Below are 13,951 nucleotides of genomic sequence, written 5' to 3'. Positions count from 1 at the left end.
ATACACAAACACCACAGGCGGCTGGACAGATGAAAAAAAAAAACGAGTATAGTTTACGACTATTGTTGGAGTCGTCGGGATCGCTTCCAATCTTGTCAATAACAATAAGAAAGTGCCACCATTTTGCATCTAAGCACTTGGGGAAACATTTTTTTTTTTCAAAAAGGGGGAAGGGATACCCCCTTAGACCCTTCCCCAACAGCAATCTCTAAATCATTCCCCTGCCCCCTCCACTGCATTTTTTTCTGAGGAAGCCCCTGAAGACAGCCTATACGAAGGGTCAAACGCCCTATATTAAGTCAAATTCCATTGCCATGTTCACGTCTAACTTGTTCGTATTATTGTACTCGAGTATGAATAACCCAGGGGGCTGGATACCGACACTTTCCACTATGAACCGAATGATTTGTTATATATAAAACTATATGTCGGTATCGGAACAACTGCGTTCTTTGCATTGTTTAGTTTCTTAAGGGTGAAGGTGCATTCTGGAAAACTGAATATTTAACGGAGTCTGAAGAACTAAAGTGTGGACAAAATGAAACAGGCCCTAGTCTATTGTTTCTGGTAGTTATCAACATATTTTGTTAACCGGTTGCAGAATATACACATTTCAATATTTTATATACCATTTACACATTTTCAACTTCATCTGTCACGGTCAAACACGATATGCATGAATATCAACATGTATCTACCAGTACCGGAAGCTGGAACCTGTCAAGATTCATCTTCATGACTTAAAAGGAATTACAGAAAAAAATAAATTTACGTCTGGCGCAGAAATGCCCCATATTTAGTAGCGACAGTAAACACAATAAAATAGCATATTTCTAACTTTATTATTACCCACCTTTCCAAACCGTTCCGTGAAAATTTCTTGTCGAAACCGATCATAGAGTGTTCCGTTAACTCGCTCCTTGTTTGCCCGAGTCAGTTTCACGTAGCAGTCTAGTACAATCCATTTTGTAGGCAGGTCCTTTCCAACGAGTAAAAACTTTCTTGTGATCGTGTAAGTCAATCCAAAGATAAAATGGTTTAGTTAAAGGATACAATGCACTGCAGCACCTTTAGAAAGATACACGGCACGGAATAAGCGGCGTTCTCTACAACGACTAAACCCACTCTACACTGCTGGCTGAGAGAAGCGATCGCTCTAAGGCGAGTTGCCCGCTATAGTTTAATCCTCTCTCGCAGGTGGCAAGTCGTGAATTGCGTCACCTTTTCGTTAACTAACCTCAGGTTATATTTCCTACCGTTTCCAGTTTCAAAACAGCTGTCATTTAGAATCCAGCCTGTGTTTACATGCCAATCTTGTCCCATGATGCAAAGCTATGATTAAAGCTTCTTTAAACTGGTCAGGAAAAAGGTGGTCGCAGGTAAGCCGTTAGTCTCTCGACCGTAACCATAAAGTCTCATTATTATGAAGTAACTGGATTCCAGTGGACTGCTGAATTACAGTTACACGTTGCATTTGGCGTTAATAGTAAACGCCGCTTGAAGGAACCGCTTCTCGAGGAGTAATTGTTGCCTTTTCATCAGTCAATAACACGGTAAAACGATAAACTTTATGTTATATGCGGAGAACTAAACATGGTCATGGTCTAGGTATCATGTGTTGTGGCCCTCGATTCATCGTCGTTACTCTCTCTCTCTCTCTCTCTCTCTCTCTCTCTCTCTCTCTCTCTCTCTCTCTCTCTCTCTCTCTATATATATATATATATATATATATATATATATATATATATATATGTGTGTGTGTGTGTGTGTATTATGTAGTATACTTGCACAAGCCTTATGCCTTTGCAGATGCTTATCATTGTATCCATATTATGCAACTACGGACCTATACTAGTAGGCAAAAAATATGGCACTAATACTCTACTCAACAAATTTTGCCTTACAGAATTCTCGTTAGGAAAACAGATAGCCAAATATTGACATATTTAGTCAAATCATTGTTATAATAACGAAAGATAACTTTTTGTTTATGTTATTATGGTAGTCACTTTCGTAACCACAAAAAAAATGGAATCATTGGTGGTCAAAACTGTGAAAAAGGTTTGTGAATGTTAATGCAGAACGCGCTTGATGACGTATCTTTGCTTCAGTATTAATTTATTTTTCATTTATGCGCGTAATTACCTTGATTTCAAAGAAAGCCAGGTTCCTGTTCCGTAATTTTCGAAGACATTTGATTTTTATGTAATTTAAATGCCTTTATAGTACTGGCTACAGAATTCCATATTGAAATCATCTCCTAAAATACATAATTATTTGACAAGTGTGACATAAATTGAACAGTAAATCTAAAAACTAAAGCTCCTGTAACGAATAAGGAAAGTCTACGTTCAAAAAAACTCATACAAAATTTTGCAGAGTACTTATTAATCTATGTTGGACTTGTCCAAGTTCCAACCAGAAAATCAGCTTATATAAAACAAATGTTTGGAGCGAAAGAGATTAGCTATACATCATGAAAGGAGTGAAGGCAAAAGAATGTAATCATATTATGGCAGCGCTCTCTATCACTGCAGTTGGAACTAGTTGTTAACTGAAAGCATGCAAGAAAAGAGCAATAGTTTGGAAGGCATTTTCTTCTCTTCTTGCTCCACAACATTTAATCCCTATTCTTTCTCTTTTTACTAATTAAATATTATGCATGAATGTAAGAACGGCGATAATCGATTTGCTTTTAACAATAAGAAAATAAAGGGAAAAAACAAAAAACAAGCGAATCCTACTTTGTATCACTGGGAGTTGGGACTAGAGAAGGAGAGCAATAAAAACTTGGTTGAAAGCCTCATGCACACAAACACCCGAAACGGGGAATTCAACGCCGATGTCATCATGTGTTCAGTGGCAGTGGTCGTTCACGAACTGCGTTTTTATCGGTTTTGTTCAAACAGAAAGCCAGTTTCATTTGAAAATAAATTCGCTTGGCTCTATTTTGTAATGACATATCGAACTCGGTCTCTAAACTTATTCTCGCTACATTAACCGGGCATGAATTCCTTGGTCACTAATCCTGTTTTCATTTCTATTTTTAACGGTTCATTTGCCTAATATATCTTCCCATTGTAGTTTCCTATGAGTGAATGATGCTGGCGGTCTTCAATTAAGTCAAACTGTGAGGTCATTGATTGTTCCCAAGCGCCGTCGTAGATTTGCATATATAAACAAGCAAATTGAAACAACGCAATGGCACCGAACCAAAACCTTCTCTATTGTTCTTTTTCCCCTCAGGATTTCCGCTGCATAAACGCCGCTCTTTTGTTTCGTTCTGGCACATTCAGAGCAAAAGCTTTGTTATAGTTAAGTAACGTTGCAGAGACTGGTGAAGTGTTTATAAGGGAACGAATTTAAAAGGGACTCTTCTAATCAAAGCACCTCATGCAAATGATTAAGGTTAATTACCTCAACATAAGCACGCTTCGGTCCATGGCCGCGCTCAGGAGTCTGGCGAGAGGGTGCATGGTTTAATATCCAGCGAACGTAACTGCCATTTCATACCGAATAATGTTGGTTTTTTCAAACAGTTTATTGCCAATTCAGTTATCATTATTCTTTTATATTCCGTTACGCTGTTTCTTGTAAAACTTATTAAAATACATTAAAAAGACTTTTTTTTTATCCCTTCTCTTTCACCAATTTTGTGGGCGTGTCTCTTCCAGTTTTCAGTTTATCAGTCTAAGCACATGCGCACGAGTGGATATATGAAGTGTATCGTATGTCTATACGTATTCATTCCATTCAAGAAAAATACACTTATGAAACAGAAAACTACATATACAGCTCTGGAGAAGTCACCAGCGAGAAAACCAAAGATTATTTCCTTCTATATAAAAAAGAAGGGGGCAGCGGAAGTGGGGTAAAAGAGAACTTGGAGGCTTCATCTCTCTGAGGCCGACAAGCAAACAGAAAACGAAAGAAAGGGAAAAGATATAATGTTAAGAATGTGATAAAAAAAAGAAGCATAAAAAAAGTATTCCGTAGCTGAACGATAACGGGGATGATAGTATATAAGTTAAACTTAAATCTATAGACCTTGGACAGATTGATGTGAAATGTGGTCTCCTAACGGGTGTTACGTGAATAGCGAGCAGGAAGAGTCAAGGCCTAAAGGTCTAGGCCTTGGGGAAAGTGGACCTGAATCAGAGTTCTCACTGCCTTTGATTTATCATTTTTGCCTAAATGACTAAGAAGTTATTTTTTCGTCGACGAGTATTTGTGAGATCAAAGCTGAAGTGTGTCACCTTACTACTGTACAGCGAGATATTCTAGGAAGTTAAAATTATTATTATTATCATAATACGCTCGTAAGCTTCTGAATGAAAATATTTTCAAAATTGTTTATACAGGACGCTTAAAATGTAATAAACACTGGTTTTTCCCGTAACCTTCAGCATTTTTTCCAATTTATTTACGTTTATCATTATTATTATTTTTTTTTTTAATTACGACAATGTTTTTCTATCGCTCTAAACATAGACGGACTATCATTAAAAGTGAGGCAAGATCACGGGGCTGGGTGGTCTTGATTTAGATATGAGTGCAGTGGTCCTGGCATACACCGATGCCTATAATACAGAGGTTAAGAAAAAACAATACTATATGGCATCGAAACAACATACACTTTTTAAAGATCGGTATAGCGATTGATGTGATTTCTTCCATAACATGCTCGAGACAATGCAAACACCTTAAATTCTGATAGATGAGAGACAAATGGATATAAATTAGGCTTATGATGTCCATCATCATAAACAGAGATATGCCGTGTGGGATCTTACAATAACAAACTCTGTTGTTCGAAATGATGTCGTTGGGAACGTTACCATTCAAGCGCATAAGCCATCTGGATTTGTGAACTCTAATATCTCCTGCAATGTCACCTTGCTGGGGTGTGCATTTTCAAAAAGATACACAAGGCTAAGAGTGGTGCATGTGTTTGCAAGGAGATGACCGATGACATCACTTTGCATTTGCAGCCAAGTGCGGCGTCCTTTGATACATACAAGCAACAGGAAGGTAATCTGGGAAACTCAAATGAAGTTTCATCTGAAGAGAAATGAAAGTATTGACAATTATCAGTATCTCCTCATAAGGAGACATTAACGAATCATCATAATTCGCGACCGAGGAGTAACGGCCACGCGACGCCACTGAGTTTTCGCTCATTCCGCTAGGGTGAATGAGCGCTTTGTGGCGTCATTGGAAACCCATCCTAACCGTGCAAAGGGATAGTAGGTGGTGGGATGAGCTTATTTGTTCTTGATTACTACCGCAGGACCTTAGCTTTGATGAGAACATCACTCTGGGTTTGTCAAGGCACGTACCCTTCCGGGACCTTGACCCTCTGTTGATACAGCCTGCAGTGGTTTTTGTACTTCATTGATATTTCTGCAATACTCTGGAATATTTGCTTTGTTAAAGAAACCTAATGACGTAAATAAAATAAATGTTATTCCCATGCATCCTCGACGTTTCTTGAGAAATATCGAGCTGAACAGACGCCTCAGTATGAAGAAGTATCTCTTACTTGATTAACATTAATTTAGAGCCACTCGCTCAAAAAAAAACTGACGTCCATTTAAAACCGTATGAACGATATAAGATTAACTTCTGGGAAGAAGAAGAAATGTGCAGTTTTCTAGCTACTGCAGAAACTCAAATCCTTCTCAAAATTTGTTCATTTCGTTTCGAGATGCACTAACTTGTGGTTTTCATTTATATATGTCTATTTTTTATATGAGCTCATTGGAAAGTTTTTTATTTCAAAAATAAAAATATTAAATTGCGAGATTTAAGGTAGACATTTTATAGGAAAATAAGAAAATATAAAAAAAGGTTGTGGCCATTAAAAGTAAATTATAGCACAATTACAAAACTTAAAATTACAACTAAAGTAATAAAGGTAATGTAACAGGCGAAAAAGTTGACTATTACAGGATGGTCAGTTAGTCGATTTTAATAATCAAAACACGTTAGTTCAAACACGATCTTGATTCCTGAAATTGCAACGATTACCTTCGAAAATTTAAGAAAAAACCAGATTATCTTAGAAAATTTAATGAAAAAACAGATTACCTTCGAAAGTTAAAGGAAAAAAGAGATTACCCTCGGAAATTCAAGGAAAAACAGATTACCCTCGAAAATTTGAGAAAAAATCTAGATTATCTTACAACATTTAATAAAAAAAACTAGATTATCTTAGAAAATTTAAGGAAAAACAGATTACCTTCGAAAATTTAAGGAAAAAACTAAATTATCTTTCAAAATTTAAGAAAAAAACAGATTATCTTAGAAAATTTAGGGAAAAAAAGATTACCTTCGAAAATTCAAGGAAAAAATAGATTAACTTCGAAAAATTAGGAAAAAATAGATTAACTTCGAAAAATTAGGAAAAACTAGATTATCGTACAAAAATTAAGAAAAAACTAGATTATCGTACAAAATTTAAGAAAAAAACTAAATTATTAGAAAATCTAAGAAAAAAACTAGATTATCATAGAAAATTTAAGGAAAAAACAGATTACCTTCGAAAATTTAAGAGAACAATCCTCAATATCTTACTTTTAGAAATTTAGCAGAAGCGACGAGCAGTACGAATTACACCATTTACCTTAATCAGAAAGCTATAAACACAAACGTCCTGATAAGTTGAGGTTAATTGCAAACCTCTGACGAACGTTATGCATATATATATATGTATATATATATATATATATATATATATATATATATATATATATATAACTTTAATGCCAGAGAAAACGGATGATGTGCTACGTGCGGAATGGCATCCACTATGCAGGTACCAACATTTTCCCCAAAAGTCCCACACATGATTTCATCTGGATAAGAGCCAATGGAAAACGGTGCTTTGACTTCAGAGAGTGACGTGGTTTTTATATAAACCGGCTTTCATGAGAACAAGTGCACTAAACGGTAAATTGTAAGGTATTTCTACACCCACCACTTCAAAACATCGACAGGAGTCTGACAAGTACAACACTTTGTCTGTTACTGTAGAAGATTGGTGCAGTAATTCACTAAAACTTTAAACTTAATATATATAAAAAAACATAGATATTCAAAATTTCCTGTAAATGACTGCAGTATTAGATTAATTATTAAAAATGCATATCTGGGATTATTCGCAGAATACTTTTACAAAGATATAACAACAGGATAATCTATGCACTACATTTTAGAATTTGTTTTCCAATCAGAGAACTTTGCATCTCAGCAGTAAATAAATAGAAAGGATTCCCCTTCAATGCAATACTATGGTAGATTCACATCAACCGTGCATCTGACGTCTAGGCCCGTCCCTTGTGACGGTCCTGATTCCTGTTGGTAAACCAATCACAGGGCTGGAAACTCTCAGTCTCTCTCGAGAGTTCACATAAGCAGTATGTATATTCCACCTCTCCTGAGGGATGCGTCTTTCAAAAGCACCCCTCAGGAGAGGTGGATATACTTCCTGCCTATGTGAACTCTCTCGAGAGACTGAGAGTTTCCAGCCCTGTGACTGGCTTATCAACAACCAATCAGGAGCGTCATAAGGGACTGGCCTAGACATCAAATAGTTCCTCGCTGGACGAATGGTTTTCACGCTCGGCTGCCAATCCGGTGGTCCGAAATTCGAATCTCGGCTCGGCAACGCGGAATCAGAGGAGTTTATTTCTGGTGATAGAAATTCATTTCTCGATATAGTGTGGTTCGGATCCCACAATAAGCTTTAGGTCCCGTTGCTAGGTGACCAATTGGTTCCTAGCCACGTAAAAAAATATCTAATCCTTCGGGCCAGCCCTAGGAGAGCGGTTAATCAGCTCTGTGGTCTGGTAAAACTAAGATATACTTAACTTTTTAGTCATCAAATGCATGGTTGAAATACTGAATCAACCCCTTACAAAAACTTTCATAACATTAACCATTTCAGGCCCTACACAGAAGACTCATCAACACCATAACCAAACCTCTTACACACAACGCACTTTCTTGAACGCGCCCCAATGCTTCCTGTATTTTATGGGCATTTGGTCCCAATGTTTCTTCCTCCAAACATCTTCGGATTCGTTCTCTATTTTCCCCACATGATCACAGTCTTAAAACACTCTCGTTGATCTTTTTACCTCAGCTAACTTTCCTACCACTTCTCTGTTACGTGAGAAGTTTGAAAGTAAAAGAAAAAGCATTATGTAGATTTCATATACCTAGAAAGAGCTGATGACGATGTAGACATAAACCTAATGTTGAGGGCTTATAGTACGCAGGGTTATTTGTTGAGGGTGATTAAAAACTCTCTTGATTACAACAAAACGTACTTTAGATACAAAGAAGGAGTGTGACTAGTTTTATATAAAACTGAGTGAGAAAAGAGGTTATCTTTTGTATCCATAGCTATTTAGTATCATTATGGTTAGTGATACTAGAAGTTAGAGACAGGTCAGTCAAATGACGAGCAGGGTCAAGGTTATGAGGTAAAAAATGGAGTCGTGAATGACAAGTGAAGTTTGTAGATGAAACAGTGTTGATTATGGATAATAACAGAAAGCGTTTGAAATTGCAAAAGGCTAATGAAAGTGTTTGAAATTGCTTACAAGAATTTACAGTGAATGTGAATATAAGCATTTTCATGCTGGTGATTGGAGATAAGGAGGGAGAGAAAATGAATGAGTGGTGGAAGCATAGAAACACTTGATGCATATGGGAGTGAAGTATTGGACGACGGTAGCGTAAAAGAAGAGGTGAGTTACTCAGTACGGGTGTTCGAAATCTGCAGCTGGTATTTAGGAAGAATGATTTGCAAAGGTATTGTATTCATTCAAAAAAAAAGTTTAACGGATGACCAATGTGGAAATACAAAGTATATATAATTGGCACTACAGGTCTGTGTGTGTGTGTGTGTAAGAGAAAGAGAGAGAGAGAGAGAGAGGTGTGTGGGGGGGGGGGGGGGTAGGTATTCACAGGGCTGTGAACATGTGTAAATTTGTGATTGTATTGACAGCCACCACGTTTACAAAAACAATATTGACATTAGATGGAAAGATACCGTATTTGCCGGCGTAAGAGACGCACCCAGGCATAAGGCGCAGTTTTTTTTTTTTTTTTTTTTTTTTATAATAATAGAAATTTGTGGAAAAAAAACAATTTTAGTATGTTTTCTCATACATTCATTGAAAGATATTCTAAAGTAATTTTATAGAGAAAGATATATGATTCAGTGCATGAAATACAATAATGTAAGAGTACATTACTGAAATAAAGTATGGACTTTGTTTGAAATTTACCATAAATAAACAACAGGCGGCTCTATGCTTTGTTTACATCCACTCATTGCAAATGGCTGTCAGCCTAACTGCTGACGTATCGTAAGCACTTTTTCGTAAGTTTGTGATAACAGACGGATAATTTTGCTTGTTTTCAATATTTCATTATTACAGTTTACTTTAATAATTAGTCTTGTTTTTCAATTTTTTGTTATTTGCAACAATTTTTGTGCCATCCCATTATGCTCGCTGTAGGATAGGCGCTCGGTCTCCGATCCGTAATACCATCGCATTGGACGTAAGGACAGTTTTTTGTACATATAACATAAAAAAAGTGCCTCTACTACGGCAGAAATTACGGTAATCGATATATCAATAAATTAATAACACTCGGAAATATACTGAGCAATAAAGTGACCCGGATCTGCCGGCAAGTAAGCAAACGTAGGCTCGACACTTGTTTTTTTGACAGGTGTTCCACAAGAAGCGGTAACCCTCAGACACCTGGTATCACAGATGTTGTCTATTATTGTTATTATTATATTGTTGTTGTTGTTTGTACTGGGCATAAGTTTCTGAAAATTAAAGAGCCCTTTATATCCATATCTAAACATGCCGTCGTCCAACTCAGACCACCCTCTCTTACCAATGACACACATATAAATTTTTTCCATTTTTTTCTATCAGTCGAATCAGATATGGTATTCTCAGAGATAAACATTTTCATCGAGAAAGAAGTCTGCGTTAAATAACTGACTAAAATCTACATAAACAAATGTTAAGCAAGCTATCCAATCCACAATATATAGCACCATACCTACGACAAGGAGTTTCATCAGTATGAAGTGAAAAAAATATATAGATGAAACAAGCCTATGGGTATCCATTTGGAAAGCACCCTAGTACAGGGAAAAATATTGAGAAGTGGAAAACAGACCACTAAGAAGTAATAACAAAGACCAAACAAATAGTGAATGGACCTTTATGAACAATTTCGGGTATTTCTTGTTGACTTCTCGCGTTAAGTATCGCTATCAGAATCTTCATACAAAAAGTGGCCTTAAAACAGTCTTTTGTTTTTTTGTCATTTTTGTCTTATGGTTATTTTAATCGCTCTGATTAAAACTTGGCTTTGACCGAGTAGGATAGTACTCCGATGAATCGAACCGCAAGAAAGGTAAAATGTAACAATTACAAAATGTCGAGTGAGACGGTATTATACACCAAGGTCTAGGACTCTAGGCCTATATCGCTCTTTAAACGCCTGCGACTTCTCATTATCATTTTGACTGTTGAGACAGTTGGTGAGGCGATCAGGTCGCTACGAAGCGCGTAAAATATCTATCCCCTGCCAATGGGGAGGCAAATGACCCAGAGGGGAGATCTCTGAGGGATCAAGGGAGGTGAGGAGTGAAAGAGATCGCCATAGGACGTGAGCCTCTATGGCGGCTACTCGGGGTTACATGACGGAGCTAAAGGACAAATCGTGCGAATGTTTACTCAAGGATCGTTGACATTTGGCCAGCGCCGTTTTAGCGGCTCGTTATTTCTAGTGACTGCTGGTATTATCGTCCATCTGCGCTGCTTATTTTTCTTGAAGAATACGATAGTCTGCAAGGGAGCCTTGTTCCTTAATTAACTATATAGAGAACATCTTGATAGAATCAGTTGTCGTGCATATAAATCATGCAAAGGTTTGACATTTAACTCTTTGGTTTTACGCACATACTATAATTATTTGACCATAATTGCAAAGAATACAGCTCAGACTCTGAAATAACAAATATCAATTAATGAATAATGGTGTATACATATGGTTTGTGTAACACTTCAGCAGTTCCATTCATAATAACCCACAACCTTAATACATTGGCCAACGAAAAGTAAGCTAAACGAGTTTATATTACTTGTACGGAGAGAGAGAGAGAGAGAGAGAGAGAGAGAGAGAGAGAGAGAGAGAGATTGTTTGTTTGTATGGTGTTTTTACGTTGCATGGAACCAGTGGTTATTCAGCAACGGGACCAACGGCTTTACGTGACTTCTGAACCACGTCGAGAGTGAACTTCTATCACCAGAAAAGAGAGAGAGAGAGAGAGAGAGAGAGAGAGAGAGAGAGAGAGAGAGAGAGAGAGAGAGAGAGAGAGCACTTTATTTCCCGTCAACCTGGCATTCACAAATTCTTAGCGAAACCGATTCTTTCCTGAAGGATGATATAGAAGATATCTTCCCAAAGTGATGTCTTTTTACTGTCATAACATTTCCTTATAAAATGTTTATTTTAATCAGTTTCGCAAAGCATAGGAGTATTATTTTGGCTTCTTTTTACTCTTGTGATATTTAGTTTCTTCACTGAAAAATTTAAAGTAAAAATCTGGTACCTTTTACAATGAAAAGATTTTATTCATACTATTCCCTGGGGGATGACTTTGATTAGAGGAAACAAGAATTGAAGATATAATCTTCTATGTATTTCTTTCACATGATGCGTCATTGCCCATGGACGCTGGAGGCTGGAGCCATCAAAATAATGAAAACGAAAAACCCCTTTAAATAAACAAACCTGTGACAGACCCTATCTGGGAGGACAAAAACCGAGGCCCCTATTTTTCTAGGATTCTTAAATCAGAAATTCCTCGCACACGCACACACATATATATGCATGAAAAATTTTATTATCGCCACACTCGACTGACTCCCAAGTACCTCATTCCTTTTATGGGTATTCAGAGACACACCAGGATTATTAGACAGAGTACCTCAGATGATAATAAAGTTTCCCATGCATATTATATATGTAACTGAATCACGAAAATTTGGGACGTAATGAATATATAAATGAAGGTAAAACCACGAAGGAAAGTGAAGTGTTAGAGTACCTTTATATATAATATAATATATATATCTATATATATATATATATATATATATATATATTTTTATAAAGGTACTCTATCGTTTCACTTTCCTTCGTGGTTTTTACCTTTATTTATATATTCATTACGTCCCAAATTTTCGTGATTCAGTTATATATATATATATATATATATATATATATATATATATATATATATATATATATATATATATATAAACAAAAGGACAATTACTATATTTTGCTCATGCAGGATTTGCATGATACAATACGTAACTATTAGACATGATTTTTAACTTCACAGCGATATAATTGATCACCTCTAGGTAAGAATTTGATGGAAGTTTCCATTTGTCTATGAAGATCTTCGTATATATGTGATAATAAAGGGTAAAACCAGAGGTACTCACCAGTTTCAATAGCTTCCACAAGAGTCTGACGATCCATTTCGAAATTGTGACACCTCGCTAACGTTGTCGTCTGGTTCCTGGTTTCTGATTCCTAAGCGCTCAATCCACAAACACAGTTGCGGGCACACTACACTGCTTATGAGGTGCAAAGCTGCATTCCCTTGCTTACTTTACTCATTATTTAGTTTAACTTTACTTTATTTTTCTTCTGAATGTTTATTTCAATTCGTTAGAGGAATCATGCTCTGTAACTCTTCTTCTTCCTACAGGCTCGAGCTAGCTTCTGGGTACCCAAGGGGCCGAGACATTCACTCACGGTTCACACTTGCACTGCTTCGACGGCGACTGGCTCACTTCAGTTGGGCGTCTACGTGTCGACGAAACACTATATAATATTATATATATATATATATATATATATATATATATATATATATATATATAAAGCAGTGGAAGTTACGACAGGGTCTAAAGATGTATTTCAATGTTTCCTTTTCCACGAAAATAACGAAAACATAAGAAATCAATTGTTACTGTCCAACAAGTCTCGTTTTTTGAGCTACGAGATGTCTCAAAATGAATTCGTGTAGGCAGTTCTTGGTCGTATTTTATAAAACAGCTGCGTTATTGTTTACTTGTTACAGTTCGGAGCCACTCGAAAACGTCACCCATACCCAACCGCAATGTAAACACTGGGTTCGGTTCGCGGACGCGGACGCGGACGCGAACTCATTCGCCGTCTCCTCTCTCATACAAGTGTATACACACACACACACACACACACACACACACACACACACACACACACACATATATATATATATATTTATATATATATATATATATATATATATATATATACACTCCATCGATCTACGACTGCCTTCACATCAGGCAGTAGCTATATCTTTATCTGTTTTTGTATTTTTTTTTAAAGATCCACCAGCCTTTCTCTCTACACTTACTTTTTTGCATAAAAAGCATAGCCCAGTGTTCTTGCTCATCTTCAACTGCCTATTATGTTACGTCTCTTTTTCTCTAACACTTCTTAACTAAACTTCTCTTCAGTTATGTTGCACCACAAGTAATGGAGTTTTCACCCTTAATACAAAACCCCCATTTCTACATCTTACCACTTTTTTTTATTCCTTTTTCTTACTTTTCTACACAAACACTCCCATTATACCAGTGACCCCATCATGGAATTTCACATACCGGTCTCTCCTTTCACACCATATTCCATTCATTTCCTCTATACACTATTTGTTCACTTTTTTGTAAGTCCACGTGCCTTAATGACATTTACAGCAACATTTTAAAACCATCCTCTTCAACTTTACTTTATTATTTAAAAAAAACGTTAGAATTACAGTGGCATATTATGAGTGAAT

The 13,951-nt window shown here is 36.6% G+C and overlaps 1 protein-coding gene across 2 annotated transcripts in view; it reads right to left on the bottom strand.

Moving 5' to 3' along the window:
- The window catches only part of LOC135215263 (glycoprotein-N-acetylgalactosamine 3-beta-galactosyltransferase 1-like), a 29,636-nt gene extending 16,744 nt beyond the window's left edge, over positions 1-12,892 (bottom strand). Inside the window, exon 1 of one of the 2 annotated variants that reach the window (XM_064249799.1) lies at positions 12,561-12,892. In XM_064249799.1, the coding sequence (XP_064105869.1) occupies positions 12,561-12,597 (37 nt within the window). In that variant the 5' untranslated portion in view covers positions 12,598-12,892. Of the gene's footprint in view, positions 1-853; positions 1,152-12,560 lie in introns of those variants that run through there. The other variant, XM_064249800.1, reaches the window with a different exon arrangement.
- Positions 12,893-13,951: the final 1,059 nt, after the last annotated feature.

The sequence above is a fragment of the Macrobrachium nipponense genome, chromosome 5 (genome assembly GCF_015104395.2).
Source record: "Macrobrachium nipponense isolate FS-2020 chromosome 5, ASM1510439v2, whole genome shotgun sequence".
Lineage (NCBI taxonomy): Eukaryota > Metazoa > Arthropoda > Malacostraca > Decapoda > Palaemonidae > Macrobrachium > Macrobrachium nipponense.
This window is presented reverse-complemented; position numbering and strand designations above follow the sequence as displayed.